Raw genomic sequence first — 25,876 nt, 5'->3', positions numbered from 1 at the left:
CATCATCTAATAAAGCATGATAATCCTTAGGATGAATGATATCATTGTATGGATCCTTTTCATTTGTGCTGTTTGTAGTCTGTGAACCTTCATCATCCCAGTCCTCCCTTAGATAATTGTTTTATGTACCATCCAATGAATTTGAAATTCACATTTCTTGAATGATTTGACAATAATGTCAGATTTAATTTCCTTCTATAAATCAATGATCCATTCACAAATCTGATAAAGTGATGGAGCTGCATACTACCTCCTATTGTGTGTTTTTTTTTTCTCCCTCATGGATCCAGTATTCCACCTCATTCTCATCATGTTCTTAAATGGCTTATTGATACTAATATCCATTGGTTGCAAGTCCACCAGGAATAACAGCCACATGTTTTCTAATTGGAATTCATTAACAATGTTTTTTATTTAATGTGTGTGAGACTAATTTCAGATGAGCAAGCTCTTTTTCTTGAATAGGCCACCCACCAGGTCACAGCTTCCAAACTTCCTTAATCCATTTTCTACATCTATCCAGCCTTGTGGATATACATGGATGACAATTCCTTTTCGCAATTTCTCCTTTAGCAGAGTTTTTCTTTTATTTAAAAAAACACAGACTTTAATTTAGTACCATCGTCCATAGAACAAAGATTTAAAATAAGCTTACTTCTGTTTTGACCACTGGTTTTCACCAAAACTTTTTTTCTCCTTTTTGGTTCACTGTTGAATTCTCTGGAATGTCAAGTATAAATTGCTATTTTATTCATGTTCCCAATTCATGATAACTTGTAGCCTTTCTTCTTCCGATGTCTGATTCTAAACTGGTGACACTGTAATATTTTATTATCCAGATCAGTGGGCAGCTTTTGTGAAATCTTAGTTCTCTGTTGAAGTGTGAAGTCATACCTCCTCATGAATCTCATACCCACCATCCAGCACTTCCAATAAAATCCAAAATTCTTTTCTTCCTTGCTTCCTTTCATGCATGGATTCAAATGTCACCACAAGTAACACATCTTCCATCTTATTTATTTTTTCATTTGTGGTCATTTGCTTGGCTTATCTTTGTCAGCACACTTTATTTTTGTCATTGTCTGAAGTTTGTTTGATACCTTTCTCAAATCTCTCACGAGTTTCTCTGATACACACAATGCTCTTGTTGCTTCACAGTTATTTGTCTTCTCAGCAATGTTAACAACCTGTAGTTTAAATGCTGCTGTATATTTGCTGTATTTTCTGGCAGGCATTTTGAAACAAAATGGAGGCAAAGTTTTGAAACCACGAGTTTGAGAGGTTGTGACCCTTCCTCATGCTGACACATTTTTACATATTCACGCCATATTTTTACATGCAATATCTAGATACGTGATATTTCTGGACAAAAAAAAGCGGTTGACTATGACATGATATCAACAATTACATGAGTATATATGGTACCTGCACCAATGAAGCAATTAGATATACCTGAGTAATCACCTTTGAAACCAAATGTCCAAACATTATGGTGCCCTGAAATGGGAGAATTATGTATAAAAACCACTGTAATTTCTACATGGTCAAACCAAAATATATACAGATAAGCTTGAATAAAATCTGGAATGTGCACTTTAATTACGTGAATTGTTTGATTACAAATTTAAAACTGTGGAGCACAGGGGCAAATAAAGGGAAAAAGAGTCTTTGTCCCAATCATTATATAGGGCACTGTATGATTTGGTCATAAAATGTCAGTACGAATATTATAAATTGAAGTTAATCCATAATGTCTAATAGTCTGAAAACGATCATGACGTTTATAAGATGAATACATTGTTCAAAACAAATGTTCCTTCAGTTCTGTCGCTCACACCTGTGAAATTAGAATGCAGGGTTGATCATTTTACACCCCTAAGAATTTCAGGAATTTTATTTAGTGTTTCACTATTTATGAAGCTTTTACTTTAAAAGCAAATCAGTATATAATAATCCGAACTTCATTTTTGAACTAAAAACACATATGTGCTTCATCCATCAAGGATGGACTGGCATTATACATAAACGGGAAGATGAAACTAGAAAATTGACATTTAGTAATTTCATTCTCTGTCCTCATTCCAATCTGTTTTTGTGAAATGTAATGATTCTGACTACATACTGGAACAGTAGAAAAAATACCTACATCAGTATGGAGTCTTGCACAGCTAAAAATTAAAATAGGAATCCCATTGCTGACATTTTGTTGTTAAGGTTACTGGTTGTCTTCCAATGAAATCTTTCTCTTTTAACATTTTGTTTTCCTACCTATTATTGAGAATTTTCATTCTGAATATAGTTCCAACCCTCAACTTAGTCATTAAGGTAAACTGTGACCATTGGTAAATTATGCTGCCTTGGATTGGAAGGTCTCATCAAGTTTGTATTTAAATTCTAACTATACACACAAGTATTTTACAACAAAAATTTCAGGATTAAATTGAGAATTCACCTTCATTTACCTTCCACTAAGCTGGAAACAGATTGAAGATTCTTTCTTTCTTTGGCTTGGCTTCGCGGACGAAGATTTATGGAGGGGGTAAAAAGTCCACGTCAGCTGCAGGCTCGTTTGTGGCTGACCAGTCCGATGCGGGACAGGCAGACATGATTGCAGCGGTTGCAAGGGAAAATTGGTTGGTTGGGGTTGGGTGTTGGGTTTTTCCTCCTTTGCCTTTTGTCAGTGAGGTGGGCTCTGCGGTCTTCTTCAAAGGAGGCTGCTGCCCGCCAAACTGTGAGGCGCCAAGGTGCACGGTTTGAGGCGTTATCAGCCCACTGGCGGTGGTCAATGTGGCAGGCACCAAGAGATTTCTTTAGGCAGTCCTTGTACCTTTTCTTTGGTGCACCTCTGTCACGGTGGCCAGTGGAGAGCTCGCCATATAATACAATCTTGGGAAGGCGATGGTCCTCCATTCTGGAGACGTGACCCATCCAGCGCAGCTGGATCTTCAGCAGCGTGGACTCGATGCTGTCGACCTCTGCCATCTCGAGTACCTCGACGTTAGGGGTGTGAGCGCTCCAATGGATGTTGAGGATGGAGCGGAGACAACGCTGGTGGAAGCGTTCTAGGAGCCGTAGGTGGTGCCGGTAGAGGATTGAAGATTAATATTTACATATACAGCATTTACTTAAATGCTAAACTTTTGCCTGCTATCAACCCTTTTACATTCTCTCTTCTGGGTTGTTACCGTCATCAGAATGCATAAGCTGAAAACAGTCAGTTAATTTAGTGATGGCTTAGCAAATCCATGATAGTTTCTGAATAAGGGCCAGAATTCATTTCATTCTTGAGTCTAGAATTATATAAACTAGTTGAGGGAGAGTAGTACTCTGAGAAATGGATTAATTTAGATGAGATTAAGCTTTCTTCTGTGATCACCGTGTAAGATCATAGGAGTTCATCTGCACTTACCTCTTCAAGACTAACGTCACTCAAGCAAATTGAGCTTTTTTTAATATTTTGACAGTGGCTTCATTTCAAAATTCTTTGACTGAAAAGCTCTATGGTATGCATTTGAGTTCACGACAGAAGCTGCATAAATACACCCAGAGATTACACATTCAAAATCCTGAAACTGCCTTTCCAGTTCCATTCCTCTTGATTCTGACACTGATCCATTTCCCCTAGTTTTGTGTTCACCCCTCCACCTCACTTACATTCTGATGTCGAGCTGTTGTTGTCAGAGAAACGGTGGCAACCTGTGGTCTGTCAGGTTCCCGTGGTAGGCAGCTGCTGGAGCTTGATTGGCTGCAAGTTCCTTATGTGGAGCTTACACAAAAATGCTGGAGAAAACACTCAGCAAGTCACATAGCATTCTTTATGTAGCAGAAATAAAGATACATAACCAATTTTTTAGGGTTTGAGCCCTTCAAGGTATATGCATACCTTTCTCCCCTCTTCTTCCCCAACTCCCCTCTGACCTCCCCAACTCCCCTCTGACCTCCCCAACCTTCCATATCCTCTCCTGATCCTCGTCACTCTCTCCAATCAGAGTGCTATCCCCTTCCACTATCACATCTCCCACCCTATCCACATGGGACTTCTTGCCTGAAACCTTGTGGTCTTCCACCTGCCCCTCACTCCCCCGTCCTGCAATTATTTTACAGTATTTAGGCACCTGCCTGCTTTTAGCTCATACCTTGATGAAGGGTTCAGGCCCAATAACGTTGGTTATGTATCTTTATTTTTGCTACATAAAGATCGCTGCATGACTTGCTGAAGTTCTCCAACATTTTTGTGTAAACTACAATCACAACATTTGCTGATGTTCATGTGTAACTGAATTGTTTCTGTTGCCTTTTCTAGTGATGGTGACCAGCTGCCTGCTAGTTTTGAATGGTTAGCTTATACCTGTGATTGTCATTGACTTCTGGTAAAGCCTACCATATATTTCATGGTTTATTGACACATCGCTAGATAGGTTGTTTCTACTTGCTGATCAAAACAGATAATTTCTAAAAGGCAAGGTGCTTTAAGTGTTGGTTGGTTGATTTTCTTTTGGCTTTCTTTCTTCTGACAAGACCATTCAGAAGCAAGGAACTAATATGCACCTGTCTTTATACCTATTTTCAGCTTCAGGAACACATTCAACTCCTTTTGACAGGTGAACAAGCCTGAACAATATTTTATGCATGGTTATTATACCTGACCTCACTTGTTTGCTTGTCCATGTATTTGTCCAAAAGCCTCTTAAATGATTCGTTCAAGATTCCTCTCATTGTCATGTAAAAATGCAATATACACAAAATTCATTAACTTTTGCCTGGCATAAGGCAAACAAAGAGTCTCCATTAGGATTATCTGGTGCCCCTACCAATAAGAAAAAGAAAAGCAGAGTCCCTTCAGAGATGCTGAATGTTCATGGATTTGTCTCCAGCACTCCCACAATCTCTGCAGCCTCACAGATTGCCAGGATGAGTTCAGGATCCAAACCTTCAGCGTGATCTGGAAGCTTTCAGTGCCCGAGGCCCTTCGGGAGCCTTTCTTGCCTTCAGCAACCTCTTGAAGGGTAACCAGTTCTGATACCTGGTTCCCCCGAGGCAGTCTCTTGAAGCCCGCAGACTGGTGCAAGTCCTTCGACTGCGTCACCAGCAGCCCACAACCTATATGAATCCTTCAACTGCAAGTTGCCAATAACCTGCAGGCTGAGCCCCTCGCCAGTCTGCTGCAGTGGACACCTTCCTATAGGATAGTCTCCCAAGCTCTCTCTCAAGTACCAGTCCGCTGCTCCCCCAGAGTTTGCAACCCTCTGAGGCACCACCATCTTGGCCTCAGACTCCCGTAGTTGCAGGATGTTTTTTAAAAGAACACACTGTAGGCTCCTCTAACATTTTGTCTAAACCTGTATAGAGTAGTTGGCATCATGATTGGGCAGTAGTACCCTGTGGAGCAGTGCTGTGTCTCCACACCCCACTCTCCCAGGACCACACCGTGGCAGCACAGGCATTACAGTAGCTCAGGCAGCGCTGCCATTTTTTTGCACTTGTTGCCATTGTTTCTACTTTCACCACCTTCCTAAGTTCCAGCATTTAACTCTGTGAGGGAAAAAAAAACTTACCTCGTAAATCTCCTTTAAAGTTTTCCACTCTGTCCCTAAAACAATGCCCTCTATTCCATTCTGAAAAACCGACTCCAATTATCTAACCTATCTATGCCTCTCAAACTTTTACAATTTATCTGATCACCCTTCAGATTTGGATGCTCCAGAGAAAACAATCCAAGTTTATCCAACCTCACCTTGTATGTGAAATTACTTTAATGCATCAAAATATTTTTTTCCCAAGGCTTTGCTGTCATGCCTGTCCACAGTCAGTCTGCTATAATAGGAGATAGTGTTATGTTTAGCCCCATTCTCTCGTAAGCTGTTTTTGTTCATGTATGCATTGCTAAATATTTCTGTGCAATTTTTTGCCCTTGTATGGAGGAAATATCCAGTATGCAATATTTATAAACTTGCTACTTCATTGGCATTCCTAGAAATATGGAGGTTGGTTGCGGATTGAAACCTTTTATAGGCACAAAATGGTTCTAATTGGTTCAATTACAAAAGCCTGCACAAAAATGACCTTCAATGCAGATGTTTAGCTTTTACTTAAAAAGACAATGTAATACATAGAAGGGGAAGAATTAAACCCCACATATGGGTGCCTCATCCAGATTATCAGTACACAATTTTCAATGTAACAGCATTGTTCCTTTATGTCAGAGACACTCTTGACTTCTTGTTTATTTTCATTTGAGTTCACTAATGTGACATCACATACTTCAACCTAAGATTATATTAATGCTGTAAGTAGTGTGGTGTTGTTAACATGCTAAGAAAATCTCAATTAATAGCCTAATGGATAAGGCACAACACTTAACTTGCCTGTACTAAATGGATAAATTTGCATAACAGGATGTGTAGAAAAAATGGAAAAAAACAGGTTTTTTTTGGAGGTTGCAATGAGGCAATTGCACATCAGTAGAATCATACTCCACCAGGCAAAGTGTCTGAAATAGTTTCCATTTGTAACTGCTTTTACCTAGATAATTACAAAAATCCCATTTTTTTAAAGTTTCACTTTTTAAAATCTGTTTTAAATTTTTTGCAAGTTCAGGCTTTTGATTTTGAATAATAATCTTCAATACTTTTATGTTCTTTTGCCCCATGGAAATTCCATGTCGTTAAGTTTGACACTGACGAAAGAGAAAGAATTGTATTAAAGTAGCAGTCACATATTGAAGAAGAATTATTGGCTTTCCCACTGTAAACAACTGAAACCTAACAACAATCATGGACATATAACACAATTATGGTAGACTAATTTCAGCTCTATTCAATACAAGATGTAAAGGCAGAAAGATGGGTAAAAAGAATGTTGTGTTTTTCTTCATTATAGGGAACTTCAGAGATTGGATAGCATCACCAAATCTCCTGTGTTTGCACATTTTTCTGAGACACTCGGAGGTTTGACAACTATCAGGGCATATAAACTTCAGGACAAGTTCCTTCAACAAATGCTTGAGAAGATTGATTGTAATACTGTTGCATTTTTATATTTGAACACCATGAACAGGTGGCTGGCCATACGACTGGTTAGTTTATAAATTAACTATATTTTAACAATTTTTGAGAGATGTTTATTTTATTTTTAGTGCTTGTGTAAAAGCCTATTTGGAGTTGTGGAGGGCGAAATATTAGATGACAATCAGAATTTTTAAACTTTTGTTTCCAAAAGTTTATTTTGTTAATAATAATTAAGACTTTCGTTACTGGAATTTGGATGATTATACAAATGAGTTTCTCACTTTAATATTAAATTATTTTTTTCAGGATACAATTGGAGCAAGTGTTGTTTTTGCCTCAGCGGTCTGCTCATTATTGACAGCGACGTTTGGTTACCTGCAAACTGGCCTTGTCGGCCTTGCCATTGTATATGCTTTAAAGGTACAGAAGAGCAGCCATCTGAAAATTTTTAAAAACTGTTTTCAATGTCAGTGCAACTGATATTCCACAAAATCCATGCATTATATTTACATTTGATATTAACGCTGTCATTTGATTTTTTTAAATCTCATTGTTTTAAAAAAACCATCATTCTCTTTTAAATGATGTGAGCCAACAACATTTATCTTCCTATTACCTTTAATGTAAGAAATATATTTTCATGAGCAAAACAGTAGACTGATAACTAAAATCAGCCAAAGACGAATGTAACTTATTCCAGCCAAATTGCCTATCTGAACTAGTCCAATTTGCCTGGTTTTGGTCCATATCCCTTAAAATCCTTCCTATGTTCCTGTCTATGTGTCTTTTAAATGTTCTAATTATACCTGCCTCTACAACTTCACTTTGCAACTCATTCCATGTACCCATCATCCTCAGTTTGGGGTGGGGGGTGGGGGGAAAGTTGATCCTCCAGTTCACTTTAAATCTTTCTCCTTTCACCTATATCTTCTAGTTTCAGACTTCCCTACCCTGATTAAAGAGTATGACCATTCTACTCAACTATGTTCCTCATTATTTCATAAACCAAGAGGTCTCTCATTTGCTTCTCTTTCCCTGACTGCAAGAGGTGCCCGGCAATTTCTGCTGATGGTGAATCTGTCTACCTTACACCAGAATAAAGCAAAATTTGTGTAATATTACACCTGTTTTATCACGTGACAATAAAGAAATCTTGAACCCCTCAACTTCCAACACTCCAGGGAAAAAAAAAGCCACCGCCTATCCAGTATCTCCTTGTAACTTGTTCTCCAATCACAACAACATCCTACTGAATCCTTGTGCATTATTTCATGCTTAATTACTTCCTTCCTGTAGCTAGACAAACAGAACTGCATGAAATACTCCAAACACAATCTTACCCACATCTTGTGCATTTGTAATGTGACATCTCTGCTCTTGTATTCAATATCTTGACTGATGAACGCATGTGTACAAAAATAGCTTCATCACCCTGACCCTTGTCTACTTTTAGGGAACTACCGTAAATATTCATGTATAATGCGAAAAATATTACCCCCTTTTTCCCCTCAGAAAAAGGGAGGGGGGGTTCATATTATACACGGGAGTAGAAATTAAAACATTTTTTTTCTGTAACTCGCAGGGCTGCTCAGGTGGGTGAGTGGTAGTTGGCAGCGTGACTCGTGCGGCAGGGTGGGTGAGCAGTAGTCGGCAGCATGACTCATGCGGCAAGGTGGGCGGGTGAGGGGAGGGGGTTGTGAGAGACGACATCGCGAATCGGGCGGGCTGGTGGGCGGAGAGACAGCAGCATGACTCAGGCAGGGGAGGGGGTCGTGAAAGACGTCATGGCGAATTGGACGGGCTGGTGGGCAGAGAGATGGCAGCGCGACTCAGGTGGTCACATGAAGCGCGTATTTTGCTGTTGCTCTAATTTCTATCCACAATGTTTTCTCCTGAAAGAAGAGAAAATGCAGTGCTTATGATGCATCATTTAAGCTGAAAGTGATCAAGTATGCAGAAAGCGATAACAACTGTGCAGCCTCCAGAGAATTTGGCGTTGCTGAGAGTGACATCAGGCTTTGGAGGAAGCAGAAATCAGAGATAGCCCAGTTGCCCATGACCAAACGTGCTTGTAGGGGAAAGCAAGCTCTGTATCCAGATCTGGAGAAGGCACTTGTTGACTGGTAGAAAGACAGAGAAAGGATGGCGACATTGTCACCTGTTTCCATATCCAGCTTCAAGCTAGGAAACTGCAGAAAGATCGCAAATGTAGAGTGAGTGGCACATTCAATGTGTCAAATGGTTGGTGTCAGAGGTTGATGAAGACGTACTCCATGGCCACACGACAGAGAACCAAGATTTCACCGAAGCTTCCCAGTGACTTAGATGACAAGATAATTAGTTTTCACGATTTTGTGATTAAGTTAAGGATGGAGCATGACTTTGATATGAATGATATTGGCAATATGGATGGGTGAAATTCTCGTGTTTTGATATGCCTGGTAACAGACTATTGACAAAGTAGGTAGTAAGACGGTTTATGTAAGGACGACAGGCCATGAAAGGACCCATTTCACCGTAGTTTTGTGTTGTTTAGCTGATGGGTCCAAGTTCCAGCCAATGGTGATCTTTAAGCATAAGACCATTCCAAAAGGAGAAAAGTTCCCACCAGGCGTTCTTGTACACTACCATCCCAAAGGGTGGATGGATGGATGAAGAGGGCATCAAACTGTGGTTGGAGAAGGTGTGAAATAGAAGACCTGGATCTCTTTTAAAGAAACTGTCAATGTTAGTGTGGTACCAGCTTCAAGTCCATCTGACAGAAGTGGTAAAGAAGCAGCTCAAGCGATTCAAGTCACACCAAGCTGTTATTCCTGGTGGCTTGACAAGTGTACTGCAACCCCTTGATGTCTTGCTTAATAAGCCATTTAAGGACCATGTTAGAAAATACTGGATTTCCTGGATGGACTCAGACCAAGTGGAGAAAACAGCAGGGGGAAATCTCAAGAAACCAGGCCTATCCACTGTTGTTTCCTGAGTGAAGCTGGCCTGGGATTCACTCCCAAGTAATATGGTCTCTCCGAGTTTTTTAAAGACAGGAATCAGCAACAAAATGGATGGGACTGAAGATGATGTTTTATGGGCCGATGCAAGTACCACCACTTCTTCAGACTATGAACAGGAATCTGAAGATGAAATAACAGACACAACAGGCTGGGACACAGATGAGAAGATCAACAGAGAAGAACGGGATGTGCTTTTTGGAGCATCTGATGACGATGAGTCTAATTTTGAAGGATTTTAAAATAATGTTTTTCTTTTTATTTACATTTATATTTTGAACAATAAAATGATTACGTTTATTATGATAATTTTGTAATTTCATTCAGCTGTCAAAATGGCACTTCCATAAAAAGGGTGGGGGGGGTCGCATTATACACAGGGGTAAAATTTTTCACCCTCTTTCCCCTCAAAAATGGGGGGGGGGGTCGCATTATACATGAATATTTATGGTATATCATTTAACCCCCAGGTCTTTTTGTTCCACAAAGCTCTCCAAAGCCCCATCTTTTATTGTGCAATTTCTGCCCTGGGTTAACTTCAAAAAATGCAGCATTTTGCATTTGTCTGAGTTAATTCCATCTGGTATTCCTTGACCCACTTTTTTAATTGATCTAATTCCCATTGTAGTCTCAGATAACCTTATTCACTCTCTACTATACCATCAATTGTTGGTTTAATCTGCAAACTTACTAATCAAGCTAAACACATTCTCATCCAAATCATTAATATAGATGGGAAACCACAGTGAACTCAGCACTGATCTCTGCAGCACCTCACCGGACACAGAACTCTGAACTGAAAAAAACTCTCCACTTCCACTCTCTGTCTCCAACATTCAAGCTAATTTTTAATGCATTTACCTTTTTCACCCTGAATTCCTAGTTCTGGATTAGCCTACCATGCAGGACCTTGCCAAACACTTTAAGGTTCAGAAAGACAACATCCATTACCCTGCCTGCATCCATCCTTTTGGTCATTTCTTTTAAAAAAAAACACTCAAATTTGGGAGTCACGATTTCCCACGCGCAAAGCTATGCTGACTGTCCCCAATCTGTTCTTGATTTTTCAAATTCAGGAAGATGGTGTCTGTCAGAATCCACTGAAAATGTTATTTTTTGTTGCCAATACCCCCTCCCATCCCCTCTTTCACTTTCAGATTTCATCCCTCGCTTTCCAAATTTCTGTCTAGATCCCAGATTAGTTGAGTGACCAATATCCATTACAACCCCACAGACCTTCATAACTATCTTGACTATACTTCATTTCAAGGATTCTTTCTTGCAAGGACTCCTTTCCATTATCCCACATATTTGCTATTTCTACTTTCTCTTAGATCTGTTTATCGCACTACCGCCCTCATTGCAACTTAAAACCAGCATGTTTTCTCATCTTCCCAGTTATGACAAAAGGTCCCTGACTTGATATTTTAAAATATTTTTCTGTGTCTCTTTCCACAAGTGCTGCCTGATCTACTATTTATTTTGTTTTTATTCAGGATTTAATCTCCTGTTCTTTGGTGAAATAGTGACCTCTGTTGTTGATAACACCGTAATGATTTTCAAGATCATTCTAAGAATAAGGGTTAATCTTGCAAATGAAGTTAAGATTGTAATACCAAATAATACAAATTTGAAAAGAAGATCATGTGTGATGCACAATAGTGAACTGATTTTAAACCGTTACAGGCTTCCTTTGTTTATATGTTGCTTTTTTTTATCCTCAGATGTCTATATATTTGAATTGGTGTATCCGAGAATTTGCTGATATGGAAATGCAAATGAATGCAGTGGAAAGAGTGAATCACTACTCCAGCCTTCCATCTGAACGGGAAGCTGAAGAATCACTCATTAACATAGGTTCAAACTTTCTGTAATTTAATTCATTAATGTCCAAACTGCTGAAAGTACTGTAGGTTAACTTGAATTCCATTAAATAGGAATTCTAAAAATCTAAACCTAGATATACTGTGATATCCAATAACAGCCTTTATACTGAAATTTGCAGTGTGATTTCAATCCTTCCTATGTTCTTGTTCGTGTCTTTTAAATGTTGTAATTATACCTCAACAGAATGTAACAATATTTGTCAAAATAATTATACTTCTACTTCCATTTAATTTATTGAATTCAGATTGATACCAAATATTTGTCCATTATCCTTTTTTAAATTAGGCAAGTACCTAATAAATGCTGATAACTTGAACAGAATGTGATGGTTCAAGATGGATTGTTCAACTTCAAGTCTTTACAACTAAATGAATTTGTATGGTTAGTTTACCCCTCGGAGATTACCAATAGAGTAGCAATCAAAACTTCTGATTCATTTCAATGTCATTTTCATTCAAAAATTATCTGTATATTTTTAAAATGCTTTTAACAATATTGTCTTCCCCTTGTTCAGTGCTCACAAATTACTTCCTAGAACACTTCAAAGTAGTGGCTTCAGACAAAAAATTACTTTGAGCCCCCATTAGGAAAAAGTGGAGTTGCAGACCAGAGGCTTGGTAAAGGATGATTACAAGCAGCAGTTTAGAGGAGGAAAAGAAAGATGTAGAATTCCAGAGCTGAATGCCCAGCTGCCAGGGATAGAGCTGGAATATTTGGGATCAGAAGGCCAAGGATCTATCTTTCGTCCTCTTATTTTTGTTGTACGCTTTGTCCAGTCAGCAAAATGCTTTGAAAATATGTAATTGTTCTTATTACAAGTGCCCTGATGGCACTCTGCTTTACATCATTATCAATTTTATGATCCCTCATGGTCTTTAAATTGACAGACCATCTGGCATTCAGTATTGGACGAGCATAAATTTCTTCCACTGAAATGTGAGGAACAAAGCCATCCATTTTTCAATCTGTCATTTGGAAACTGAACTGGACAGTTCAAGAACTTGTCATTCAGCCCCATGTTGAACTTGGATTTAATATGTCGTTATCAAAATTGCCTAATTCAACTTTGACAACTCTTTATACTGTCTCAATGCATTTGTTATCCTTCAGCTTCACACTTCTTATTCCTCTTGATGGGTTTCCCTCACCCTAAAATGAGCTCATCCAAACCTCTGATACTCTTGTCCTGACCATCAAAATCCATTCAGCCACTTCCACGTTTACTGATCTACTTCAAGCACATTCTCAAGTTTTAAAATGATTTTTTTTTTCCAAAACTACTTCTTGTTTTTGTTCTATAATTTTTTTTCAATTCCTATAATCCTTTGACATACTGGGGACCTCTAATTCATTCTCCTTAAGCATCCCTAAATATTGGCTGAGATCAAGTCAATAAATGCACTTGCTTACAAGTTTTAAAACTAGGAGATGGACAGTTTTATGAAGAAATGAGCAATAAATGAATGTAGAATAATTCTATTCCAGCATTTAATGCTTCATTACATTAAATTTTAGTGTATCACTTTGTTTAGGAAATTGTGAAATGTACAAAAGAATCTATGTCAATTGATTAGACTGGCTAGTTTTTCATCTTCTTTATCACAATTACATCACATAATTGAAAAGTTACATGATGTCATTTGCATTTTTAAAGGCCGTAATAAATTTTACAACGATTTACACATAATCCAACAAAAGTTGGTTGCTTCATTTCTTACATACCACAACAAGTATAGTTTAGAAGTACCTAATTTTGTGTAAAGCACATTGATAATGCACTTTGGGACATCCTGAGGTCATGAAAGGTGCTATAGAAGTGTTTATTTTTGTTGTTTTCAATGTGCTATTGCACATAGAGACTTAAGTTTTGAATTTATACTTATTCTGTATTTTTTAAATATTAATTTTTATATTCAATCTTTGATTATTCATCTGAATGTTTTTGTAGATTTTCCTTTGGACTCAAATCTCACCAACTGGCCACACTCTGGAGAAATAGAGTTTAAAGAGGTCAGTGTACGATATGATAAGAAGCTTGATCCTGTTCTGCACAAACTGACTTTAAAAATTAATCCTGGAACAAGAATTGGAATTTGTGGGCGAACTGGAAGTGGGAAGTCAACTCTGACATTAGCCCTTCTGAGAATTATTGATAATTTCGAAGGTTTGTGTTTCTTGAGTAAAGATATTTCAATTGAAAGCTAAGGGAAAAAAGTGCTTTTTATTAAACAACTAATATTGAACTATTCCAATTAATGCAGATATTTGCATAATTTATTAGTATATTATGATAGAATTTTGAATGCACCATCTGAGTCACAATATTAAAGATTGTATGTAGTATCACACAATTATCCCAAATAAAAAGCTACTCAAAAATATATATAACCACTTACAGCACAGAACAGGCCAGTTCAGCCCTACTAGTCCATGCCGTAGCAAATCCCTACCCTCCTAGTCCCACTGACCAGCACCCGGTCCATACCCCTCTAGTCCCCTCCTATCCATGTAACGATCCAGTCTTTCCTTAAATGTAACCAATGATCCCGCCTCAACCACGTCTGCCGGAAGCTCATTCCACATCCCCACCACCCTCTGTGTAAAGAAATTTCCCCTCATGTTCCCCTTATAATTTTCCCCCTTCAATCTTAAACCATGTCCTCTAGTTTGAATCTCCCCCTTTCTTAATTGAAAAAGCCTATCCACATTTACTCTCTGTCCCTTTTAAAATCTTAAACACCTCTATCAAGTCCCCTCTCAATCTTCTACACTACAGAGAAAAAAGCCCCAGTCTGCACAACCTTTCCCTGTAACTCAGACCCTGAAATCCTGTCAACATTCTCGTGAACCTTCTCTGCACTCTCTCTATTTTGTTTATATCTTTCCTATAATTTGGTGACCAAAACTGTACACAGTACTCCAAATTTGGCCTCACCAATGCCTTGTACAATTTCATCATAACCTCCCTACTCTTGAATTCAATACTTCGATTTATGAAGGCCAACATTCCAAATGCCTTCTTCACCACACCATCTACCTGAGTATCAGCCTTGAGGGTACTATTTACCATCACTCCTAAATCCCTTTGTTGCTCTGCACTCCTCAATTGTCTACCATTCAATGTATATGACCTATTTAAATTTGCCTTTCCAAAATGTAGCACCTCACATTTATCTGTATTAAATTCCATCAGCCATTTCTCAGCCCACACCTCCAGCCTTCCTAAATCACCTTTTAATCTACGGTAATCTACCTCACTGTCCACAACACCACCAATCTTTGTGTCATCCGCAAACTTGCTTATCCAATTCTCCACCCCTACATCCAGATCGTTAATATATATAACAAATAATAGTGGACCCAGGACCAAACCCTGAGGAACTCCACTAGTCACCGGCCTCCAAATGGACAAACAATTTTCTACCACTACTCTCTGACACCTCCCATCCAACCACTGCTGAATCCATTTCACTAACTCTTTATGCCTAATGCCTCCACCTTTTTTCCTAACCTCCTGTGGGGAACTTTGTCAAAAGCTTTACTAAAGTCCAAATAGACAACATCCAAAGCTTTCCCTTCATCAACCTTTTTTGTAACCCCCTCGAAGAACTCAATCAGGTTTGTCAAGCATGATCTACCCCTGACAAAACCATGCTGATTACTCCCTATCAATCCCTATACCTCCAAAAATTTGTAAATAGCATCCCTCAGAACACTTTCCATCAACTTGCCCACCACAGACGTCAGACTTACAGGCCTATAATTCCCAGGTTTGCATTTGGACCCTTTCTTAAACAGAGGAACCACATGCGCCACCCTCCAATCCTTTGGCACCACCCCCGTGGCCAGTGACATCCTAAATATCTCTGTTAATGGCCCCACTAACTGTCCACTAGCACAGTGAAACATGAAAGTCTGCAGTCATTTTGATTGTAGTAAAAAAAAACCCTGAAGAACTGGAAGAAGGGCTCAGACGTGAAATGTTGGCAATAGATCTTTGTCTCCTATAGACGCTGAAAAGACCATCTGAGCTCCTCAGTGTGATTTTACTCAAAAATACACTGTGCCAATTTCTTAAATTACACCAATTTATTTTAGTAGTTCATATGAATCTTCCAATATAAATGACAATAGAGCAATATATTTTTATACTTTTTTCACTTCATCCATTAATACAATGGCTAGGTTGCCAGGACATTGTTTTCTTATTGCTGTGTAGGTGAAAATGATAACCTAAGAAAGGAATTTACAGTGGCTAACATAATGTTTGGGACAAAGACACTTTTTTTTCCTTTATTTACCCCTGTGCTCCGCAGTTTTACATTTGTAATCAAACAATTCATATGTAATTAAAATTCACATTCCAGATTTTATTCAAGGTTATTTGTATACATTTTGGTTTGACCATGTAGAAATTATAGCACTTTTTATACATAATCCCCTCATTACAGGGCACCATAATATTTGGGACATTTGGCTTCACAGGTGTTTGTGAGTATTCTGTTATGTTTAATTCCTTCATTTGTTCCGGTAATAAGAGAGCAAGGCTTGCTTCTAAGCTTTTGGTCACCTTTGGAGTCTGCAGTTGTCATTTTTCAACATGTGGACCGGAGTTGTGCCATTGAAAGTCAAAAAAGCCATTATAAGGCTGAAAACCAAGAATAAAACAGTAAGAGACATCACACAAACTCTAGGATTATAGAAATCAATGGTTTGGATTATCTTTAAGAAGAAAGAGCATCCTGGAGAACTCAGTAATCACAAAGGATTAGAATTCCAAGGAAGATCTCCTCGGCTGATGACAGAGAAATTCTCATCATCATGAAGAAAAATCCACAAATGCCTGTCTGACAGATCAGAAACACTCCTCAGGAGACAGGTGTGGATATGTCAATGACTACTTTACGTAGAGGGCTTAATCAACAGAAATACAGAGGCCACACTGCAAGATGCAAACCATCATATAGGTGGATCTTGGGCATTTCTGTTACACCTCCACACTTTGCTCTTGCCATCACTCTTAGGATGCAAGTTCATCTTGGTCTCATCTATTCACAAGACCTTTTTCCAGAATTCTGCAGGCTCTTTTAAATATTTCTTTGTAATCTGGCCATCCTTTCTGTGGCCTCCACCGTCCTGGGTTACCCATGGGTGAGATGACGTCAACTTCGTGGCGCAGAAAGATTGCCGCCCTCCTTCTTCCTCTGATGATAATGGCGCAGACCTTGAATTTGAGTTGCGGCAAGATGGCCTACAAGCCTTTTTGCACTGTTTCCTCTCCGCCACCTTCCGTCGGCGTGTAGCACAGCAAGTGGGTTTGGGTGAATTCGGTGCGGGTGGCTTGAGGCTGGAGTTGGATCTGGGAGTGGTGCAGGCCATGGACTTCCCCTTGCATAGCAAACCCTTGCCCAATGTCCTTTCTTGCCACAGCTGGAACACACCGAGTCTTTAGACAGACAACACAATCGGGGATGATAGCTCTTCGCAGAAAAAGCACTCCCTAGCGTGGGAAGCGGCTGCCGTTAGGCTAGGATAGTGGAGGCAGCCTGTCCTTGGAAGGGGTCACCTGGTCTGTTGCAACAATTTGGCCAATTCAACGAGGCTAGCCATTTCCTTCTTTCCCGACTCGAGCAGTCGCCGCCTCATTACCTAGAGTGTCCCGGATCTGTTCTTCATGAATGCGGCCTGAAGCCGCTTTGTACCTGGACTTCTTGGCAAGCGTCCACAGATCCAAAAGGTAATCATCGATGGTCTCTCCTGGCTGTTGGTGACGTAGAGTGAGTTGGTGCCTCGCTAGGACCTCTCTGCGACTTCAGGTACCTAGACTTCAATGCCTCGATGGCAGCATCATATGTATGCATGACTGCATACTCTTTTGTTCCTACCTTCGAAACGAGCGCGGACCTCCTGAGTTCATTGGTGTGGAAGACATCTCTGGTCGTGTTCAGGTAGGTCTGGAAGCAGTCTAGCCAGTACATGAACTCCTCAGCGTGCTGGGGACAGAGGGACTATCAGCAGCACCTCCATCATTGAGGGACTCAGCTGATAAAATTGTTGCGTGAATAAAATCTCATGACTGGAGGGAGAACAAATGTCTTCAGAGGGGCTCAGGGTTTAGGTAGAAACCAGGGTTATATATGGGTAGATGGGGGTGGAGCCAGGCATCCACCAGTGAACCTCAGTTCACTGCATCCTGTAATGAGGTGATCATTATAAAAAATGCTGTAATTTCTATATGGTCAAACCAAAATGTGTACAAATAACCTTGAATAAAATCTGGAATGTGTACTTCAATTACATGTAAATTGTTTGATTACAAACTTAAAACTGAGGAGGACAGGGGCAATAAAGTCAAAAAGTGTCTTTGTCCCAAACATTATGGAGGGCACTGTAAATTTCAGAAAAAGAAAAGCATCAAAAGTTTCCTATTGCATAAAGTATCATGAGGCACATGGCTTGTTTGGTTGAGAATCTGTGGTGTTATAAATAAATGGCTCCAAGTGAATGAGATTTTTAAGATGCTCCAAGTCAAGATAATTAACAATTACTTTCAGATACTGCTGAGTAGCAGGACAGATACCACAGTTTCAGGCTAAATTGAACATTTGGAGAAGGTTTGAAAAATATTTCTTTGCACGATTTTATTTGTGGCTGATCAGGGTTACCATTCAGAGTGGTTGAGGGCATTTAAGAAGATATTCTACAAAACAAATGTTCAAGGAACCGGAGTAAAGACTTGACTAATAAAATCAGAAAATACTCAACAAGTTATGTTGCACTTGGAGAGAGAATAAGTGAACATTTCAAATCAATAATCTTTCATCAAAACTATACTTTTGGTGAAGTCTGTTCCATGTTCTGTAATAAATTGGGTGTGATGTCCACTCAAAGAGAATTCCAGAAAATATTAAAGGCAGTTAAATAGTTTTGCAGCATTATGAAAAAAGCATGATAAAGCTTCATTAGTTTATCTGTAGTTCATACTGTATCTTTAGGGGGAGTTCTGGAGAATGTATATTGAGACTTTGCTTGTCACATGTTAATTTTGAATGACTGTTTGTAAGATTGGAACGTGATCTGGTGTGGGACAAAAACAGACCACACCATTAGATCTATAGGAATGAAAAATTGAAAAGGAAGAAGAGTAATCATTGATAAAATGAGAGATTGAAGACAGTACAGATTTTAATCAAGATTATACATTCATCCCAGGGAGCAGAGAACACCAAAGTATGAGGATTTTACCATCAAAGGAATATGGATAAGCAAAGTAACTTGTTTCAAAGAGACAAATCACATAAGGCTTCCAGAACAAACTCTTGCCTCAAAACCAACAAACTATCTGAAACTATGTAATGAGGAATAAACAATATTTGCTTGACAGCAATACAGAACTTGAATAATTACCTAATGACATCACAATATGAAGAAATTAAGAATAGTGATTGAAAGGGAAATATCAGTACAGCTATCAACGTTCCAGGATAAGGTGTTACGAGCCCAAAGGACCGCCAAACCCAGCAGCAATAGACATTCACCAAGACGAGTGGTTTTCAAAACAAAAGTTATTTTTAGTCAACTTTAAACATGAAATTTGAATCAAACATTATACTTAACTAACCCAAATTAACCCCCTTCTAAGTCTAAGAGTACATGTATGTAATGTGTGTGCAAATTCAAGAAAAGTTCTTTGGTTCACAGTTCAATCTCACTTCTTCCAAGTTCTCTGGTTGCAAGCAATCACCATACTGTGCACAGAATTTAACATGTATAAAGTTCACCAAGCTTGGTGCTTGAAAGGTAAATGTTTACCACTCAGGAAGGTTCTTGTAGGGTTTGCAGAGAGATATTTGTTACTCCAGGATTTCCACAACTGAGGTACCACCACTAGTCACCTCAGGGTCTCGCTGATGAAACTTGCCCCATCAGGGTCTTCTAGATGGTAACTTCTCTCTTCAAGCTACCACAGAGTTCCATTCCTTCCACTATTTCAAGAGAAACATCAGACAGATAGCACTTCCAGCCATCTACTGCTCTGAAACTTGCTTTCTTCAGTTTCAAACAGTTTTCCCTGGATTGCACTTCTCAGTTACTTGTCAGTGTCCCTCACACTGACTGACTGAGCTGTTAACTCAACTCTATTTTCCAACTGCAACTCCAAAGAGAGCATGTGACTCATATCTTGCAAAACCCCCCACCTTCCTGATCAAAACAACAGGAGTTCTTTCTTCTGCTCCCATCTGTTGTTAGATAAACAAAATCCAGGAGTGACCTTTCTGTGAGCACTTTGCAGAAAGGGTACTCCAGCAAGACAATGGTCAAGTATTTACATACTTGAAAGGTAAATGGTTACTGCTCGGGAAGGTTCTTGTCAGTTTTCAGAGAGAGATTTATTGTTCCTGGACGCAAACTGATCCCTTTTAATCAGCCACATCAGTGTCTTGCTGAAGAAACTTGGCCCATCAATGTTTTCCAGATGATAACCTCTTTCTTTCAGGTCACCATAGAGTTCCTTATTGTTTCTCTTAATTCAAGTGAAACATTAGTCAGCCAGTCCTCTCCTCTTGCATGAACCACAAGGGCTTTGACCAGGCTGAACTAAGCACTCACAATCCGTCTTCAAAATGGGGTTTTTCCACAAGCTTGCCAGCTTGTCCTGTTCCAGTCCCAGCTGCTGCTGACTGTAGCACGGCAGAACTCAACTCTCTCTCTCTGCTTGTAAAACCACCTGACCCTCTTAGAACAGCTCTAATGAGTTCTTTCATCTGTAGCTTTTCAAAACAACAATCCATTAATGAATTTCCTTGGACACTCCCCAAACCTTTTGCAAAGACCTTCAGAATTGGTCAATCTAGCTTGAGCAGAACTCCAGTATTTTAAATGAGAACTGTTTTGAAGTGTTTGTATGTGACCTACACTTAAAAAACCTGCCACACTTTATCTCCCAAAATCATATCTATAAACAATATAAAAAACAACATATTCTGTCACAGCATGTTAAAGAATGGTGGTGCCCTTACAAACTGAGCATCAGCAAAACTAAAAATGAATATAATGAAATGACAGGCATATTGAATAATTATTTTGAATTAGTGTTTACAGTGTGGCATGTGATACATCCCAAGGAGACAAAAATTGAATAAGGGATGGATACTTTTCAAAATTAATATTAACTAAACTACAAATATGGTTGTAAACTCTTGGGACAAGATGGTTCCTATCCCAATATTTTTCTTAAAGTAGGTGAGGATACTGTGAGCATTCTTATCCTTCAAAGTATATCAAGAATAAAAGGGTCACAAGGGTAAGAATAAATCCCTTTAATAATCAGGATTGACATCTCTGCATAGACTCTGAGGAACTAGGAAAGATCTAAAATGAATATCTTGAATGGAGGATACCTTAGAGCAGGATAAGTGGGAACGGAAGTAACTAAAGATACCCAAGGGCACATTTGTATCAGTAGTGAAAAGGGTTAGCGGTCTTAGAGCCTATCAAGGTTGATAAATCTCCTGGTCCAGACCAGATCCATCCCAGAACATTCTGGAAAGGCAGGAAGGAAATTATTGGGACCTTTATAGAATTTTTTAACATCACCAAGGGCAGAAGTTCAGGAGGACTGCAAGATGGTAAATTTATTGCCGTTATTTTAAAAAGGTTAGAAGGACAATTTGAGTAACTACAGACCTGTTAGTCTGACACCAGTGGTAAGGAAACTGCAAGAGGATTTTGAGAGCATGAATCTACAACATTTGGAAGGCCAGAAGAAAATTGGCATGGATTTGTGCTGGGGAAATCATGCCTCTTGATCTTTATAATTTTTTTTGAAGTTAACAATAAGGACATTTTAGACTCTTAGACAGGCACATGGATGCAGGAAAATAGAGGGTAGTGGATGTGAGGTAGGGAAGGTTTAGTATGTTGAGTAGGTTTATGTTGGTCAGTACAATATCGGCCACCAAAGATCTGTTCTATGTTCTTTATAACAAAGAACGTAGATGAGACCAAGATAATTTGTTATTTATATGGACTTTAGTTTGATAAGGTCCCTCGTTAGGTTGGTCAGTAAGGTGAGGGCACACTGGATAGGAGACCAACTACTGTGGTGATACGACCACCAGCCTACTGCAGTGGGCAATCTTTGTACCTGCAGAAAGACCACCTAAGGGCTGACTCCACCTGTCAATGAGCCGACCCAAATATAGACCTGAGCCGGCCCCTCCTGAGCCAGTCACACAGGAGCCACCGAAGCATGAACTTTTACCTGAATAAAGCCTGTTGTGTAGCCTTTTGAGTTTTGTGCATGCTTGCTGTTACCTCAGTGCACCACAACTACCAACTGGATCCAAAATATTGGCAGTGAGAGGAGTCAGAGTGGTTGTAGAGGGCAGTTCTGCTTTTACACTGGAGGACCATGGCTAGTGGTAGGACTAGGACCTTTTTTCAGTACTTGAACCTTTGTTTTTTTGTAATGTACATAAATTATTTGAACAAGGATGTTTGTGGAAATGTGAGTAACATTGCTGATTACATGAAAGTATGTGCTACAGTGTACAGGGAAGACAATGACCCAAATTTGCAATGGGATCCAGGCAAAATGGGAAACTGGGCAGATGCAGATCAACTCTGAGAAGTACAAAGTGCTCCACATGGGTAAATTGAGTCTGAACAGGACTCTCTCTGTTGACAACAGAGCCCTAAGAGTTTTATGGAGCAAGAAAACCTAGGGGTGTAAGTACATACTGTAGCTCTTTAAAGGTGGCAGCACAGGTGGACAGGGTAGTGAAGAGAGTGCTTGGGATGCTTAATTTCCTCAGTCAAGGCAATGAATATGTGTTGGGACATCATCAAGACATTGGTGAGGCCACACTTGGAACAATGTATGCAGTTTTGGTAGCCTTGCTATAGGAAGAATGTTATAAAATTGGAAAGGGTACAAAACACGAAGTTGTTCACAGGATTAGAGAAGTTGAGTTATCGTGACAGACTAGAGAAATGAGGCTGTATTTTTTTGAGCTTAGAAGGTTGAGAGAGGGTCTTATAGTCTAAAACCATGAAGGGCATAGATAATGAAAATAGCAACAGTCTGTTTTCAAGTGTATGAGAATCTATTACAAGAGGGCATAACTATAATGTGAGGGGATGGAATTTAGCGGGGATAGGAGGGGACAGTTTTTCACTCAGAGAATGGTGGATATTTGCAATGAGCTGGCAGACAGTAGTAGAGGTAGATACTTTCACTTCCTTTAAGAAATACTTGGATAACTATATGGATGGAAGGAATTTGGAGGGGGGTTATGTGCCTTGTGTGGGCAAATGGGACTAAAGCAGGAGGAGATTGTTTGGCATAGACAAGCTGGGTGGATGGCATGTTTCCATGCTATGAGACTCTTATCTCTTGATTGGGAAACTTGGTTTTGAAAAGTTGTACTGTTTTAAAAAAGATGAATGAGAAAGTAGAAAATTACAGAGCTATTAGTCTGATATCAATGGTTGGCGTGCTAGAATCTATTATTGACTTACCAACTACCTTGTAAATATTTCAGCTAATCAATCAGAGAAAGCCATTAAGCCCATGTACATGGGAGGTCATGCCAAATAATCTGATTTGGATGTTTAGAATGCATTTAATTAAATCTGTTAACCAAGGTTAAAACCTATGGAAGTTAAGGCGAATCAGTGACTGGACGTTATAAAAAAAAATCTATTGGGAAGCAGGGGGTGAGGTGTGTGATATTGACAGATATTCAAATAAACAGGATGTCATTGGCAATGTCCTACATAATTCAACAAAAGATAGAACCAGTACATGAGCTCATTCAAAAGTGAGGATAAGAATTTTAATTGATGCGTTGGCAGATAGTAGTCAAAGCATGTCATTGTGAACAGGACTGACATTTGACCAGATGTGGGCTGTAACATTTGAGAAAATAGATTTTAAAAAGCCAGTTGACTGGCTGATCGGAAATTTATTAGAATGGATGAACTAAGGTGGACACGGTACTTCTTTAATTTTGTGTTTCTGAACTGTTGTCAAAAGACAGAAAAATTGTTATATTGGGATTCCTCTCAATATATGCAAAAATTAAAAAGTCCATATTGCTTATCTCTCTGCCCTTGTGAATGGGATAGTTTGTATAAATTCTGGCTCACTTTGTTCACCAACCCAGGCATATGAGAGGTGTGAATGAGGCCTCAGTGATCAGTAGGCTCAAGCAGTATCCCAGTTTTTCTGGGGGTGGATAGTTATCTCCTATCAAAGCTATTTGGATCTGGAAAACATTTTTACATTTCTCAAAAATGTTGTTATAAAAAGTTAAGATTATAAATAATTTAAGTTAAAACTCCAAGAAATATTTTAAAACAATTTATTTTTCCCAATTTCTATTTCAGGATGTCTCCTTCCTCCAACCAAATGGAAAGGATCTCCAATTCTACTCCACATATAGCTAGTGTAGGAATCAGAGAGAAAGATTCCTTAACATAAATCCGAGAAACCTAGACACTTATCATTAATATCACAAATTAATTTGTAAAGGTTAGAAAGTAATGATGGATGTGCCAAGCATCTGTCACTCATTTGGTCCCAGATCTGGGACTATTCAAGCCAGGACTGACAAACAGGAGCAGTGGAGAATTGATTGTTTTTAGAGAAGCCACCAGCTACATCCAGCATGATTCAGCATGTTGCTTCCACTTTTTTGTGCAAAATGTGTCTCCAGGTTTTCCTTATTCACAGAAGATTTAACTTTTATGGTCACTATCTTTGCAGGCTTCATAAAGATTGATGGAATAGATATTTCCTTTGTGACACTGGACCAATTAAGAAAGGCAATCTCAATAATTCCTCAGGATCCTGTTCTATTCAGTGGCACAATCAGGTAAATCATTGGAGAGCTGTCACACTGCACCAAAAATTACAACTGTTCAGTTTTGACCAGCTTGCTGAAATGCATTTCTGTTTAGATTTAATTTGGATCCATACTCTAAGCATAGTGATGAAGAACTGTGGGAAGTGCTGGAAGTTGCACAGTTAAAACTGATGGTAAGTGATTGATTTGTGTAATATAATGATGCTACAGAGAAATCACTGGGATGTATGTGGGAGTGAGGAAGAAAATTGCTGGCATTGAGCTCCAGGAATGGAGTGATATGGGAGACTGAGTGGATTACCAATGAGAGTTTAGGGTGAATTTAAGATCACAGGGAGAAAAAAATCTGCAGGAGCTGATAATCTGGGCAGATGGCCAAATATTTTGGATAATTAAGCAAGAAGTGGTGCCTGAGATCAAACTGAGGGATGGAAAGGACAAGGACAAGAGGAGCAGTCAAAGAACATAAGAAATAGGAGCAGGAGAAGGCCATCAAGCCCATTCTACCATTCAATAAAATCATGGCTCTGATTGTGGACTCAGCTTGATTCTTATAACTCTTAATTCCTCTATTGTTGAAAAATCGGTGTCTAAATACATTAAGTGAGGCAACCACTATTACTTCATTGGAAAGAGAATGCTACAGATCAATGATTCTCTGGGTGAAGCAATTCCTCCTCATCTCCATCTTAACCTGTGTCCCAGTTTTCAGGGATTACCGACAAGTGCATATACGCTATGTCCCAGTTTTGCAGGACTACCAGCAAACACATATATTCCGTGTTTTAGTTTTTCGGGACTGGTTTTATATCCAACTACCAGGTGGTTTGAAATGGTGTTCGTAGTGTAAAGATTTACCAGTGGACCCAGTCCAGAGTATGGTATATATTATGAAAGGTTAAAAATGGCCCCCAAGTCCAAAGTGTTAAATCTACTCCCTCAAATCTGGAGGCTATGTTCTAGTACCACTAGTGGAAACACCTTCACTGCTTTATTTTATCAATTCCTCAAAACATAATAATGAAAATTATTATATATCAAAGAATAGATAAGAATGGAAATAATAATGAAAAATTAAAGGGGACACATATTGGATAAAAATGTTCAA

General features: G+C 39.0%; 1 protein-coding gene across 7 annotated transcripts in view; it reads left to right on the top strand.

The window, feature by feature from the left end:
• LOC138755372 (ATP-binding cassette sub-family C member 8-like) overlaps positions 1-25,876 on the top strand; it is a 162,472-nt gene that overhangs the window by 127,065 nt on the left and 9,531 nt on the right. For 6 of the 7 annotated variants that reach the window (XM_069921223.1, XM_069921224.1, XM_069921225.1 and 3 more), the window contains 6 exons: positions 6,880-7,075; positions 7,314-7,427; positions 11,734-11,866; positions 13,845-14,060; positions 24,669-24,777; positions 24,863-24,941. In XM_069921223.1, coding sequence (XP_069777324.1) covers positions 6,880-7,075; positions 7,314-7,427; positions 11,734-11,866; positions 13,845-14,060; positions 24,669-24,777; positions 24,863-24,941 — 847 coding nt within the window. Of the gene's footprint in view, positions 1-6,879; positions 7,076-7,313; positions 7,428-11,733; positions 11,867-13,844; positions 14,061-24,668; positions 24,778-24,862; positions 24,942-25,876 lie in introns of those variants that run through there. The other variant, XM_069921228.1, reaches the window with a different exon arrangement.

The sequence above is a fragment of the Narcine bancroftii genome, chromosome 2 (genome assembly GCF_036971445.1).
Source record: "Narcine bancroftii isolate sNarBan1 chromosome 2, sNarBan1.hap1, whole genome shotgun sequence".
NCBI lineage: Eukaryota > Metazoa > Chordata > Chondrichthyes > Torpediniformes > Narcinidae > Narcine > Narcine bancroftii.
The sequence above is the reverse complement of the archived record's forward strand: the minus strand, read 5'-3'. Positions and strand labels throughout refer to the sequence as shown.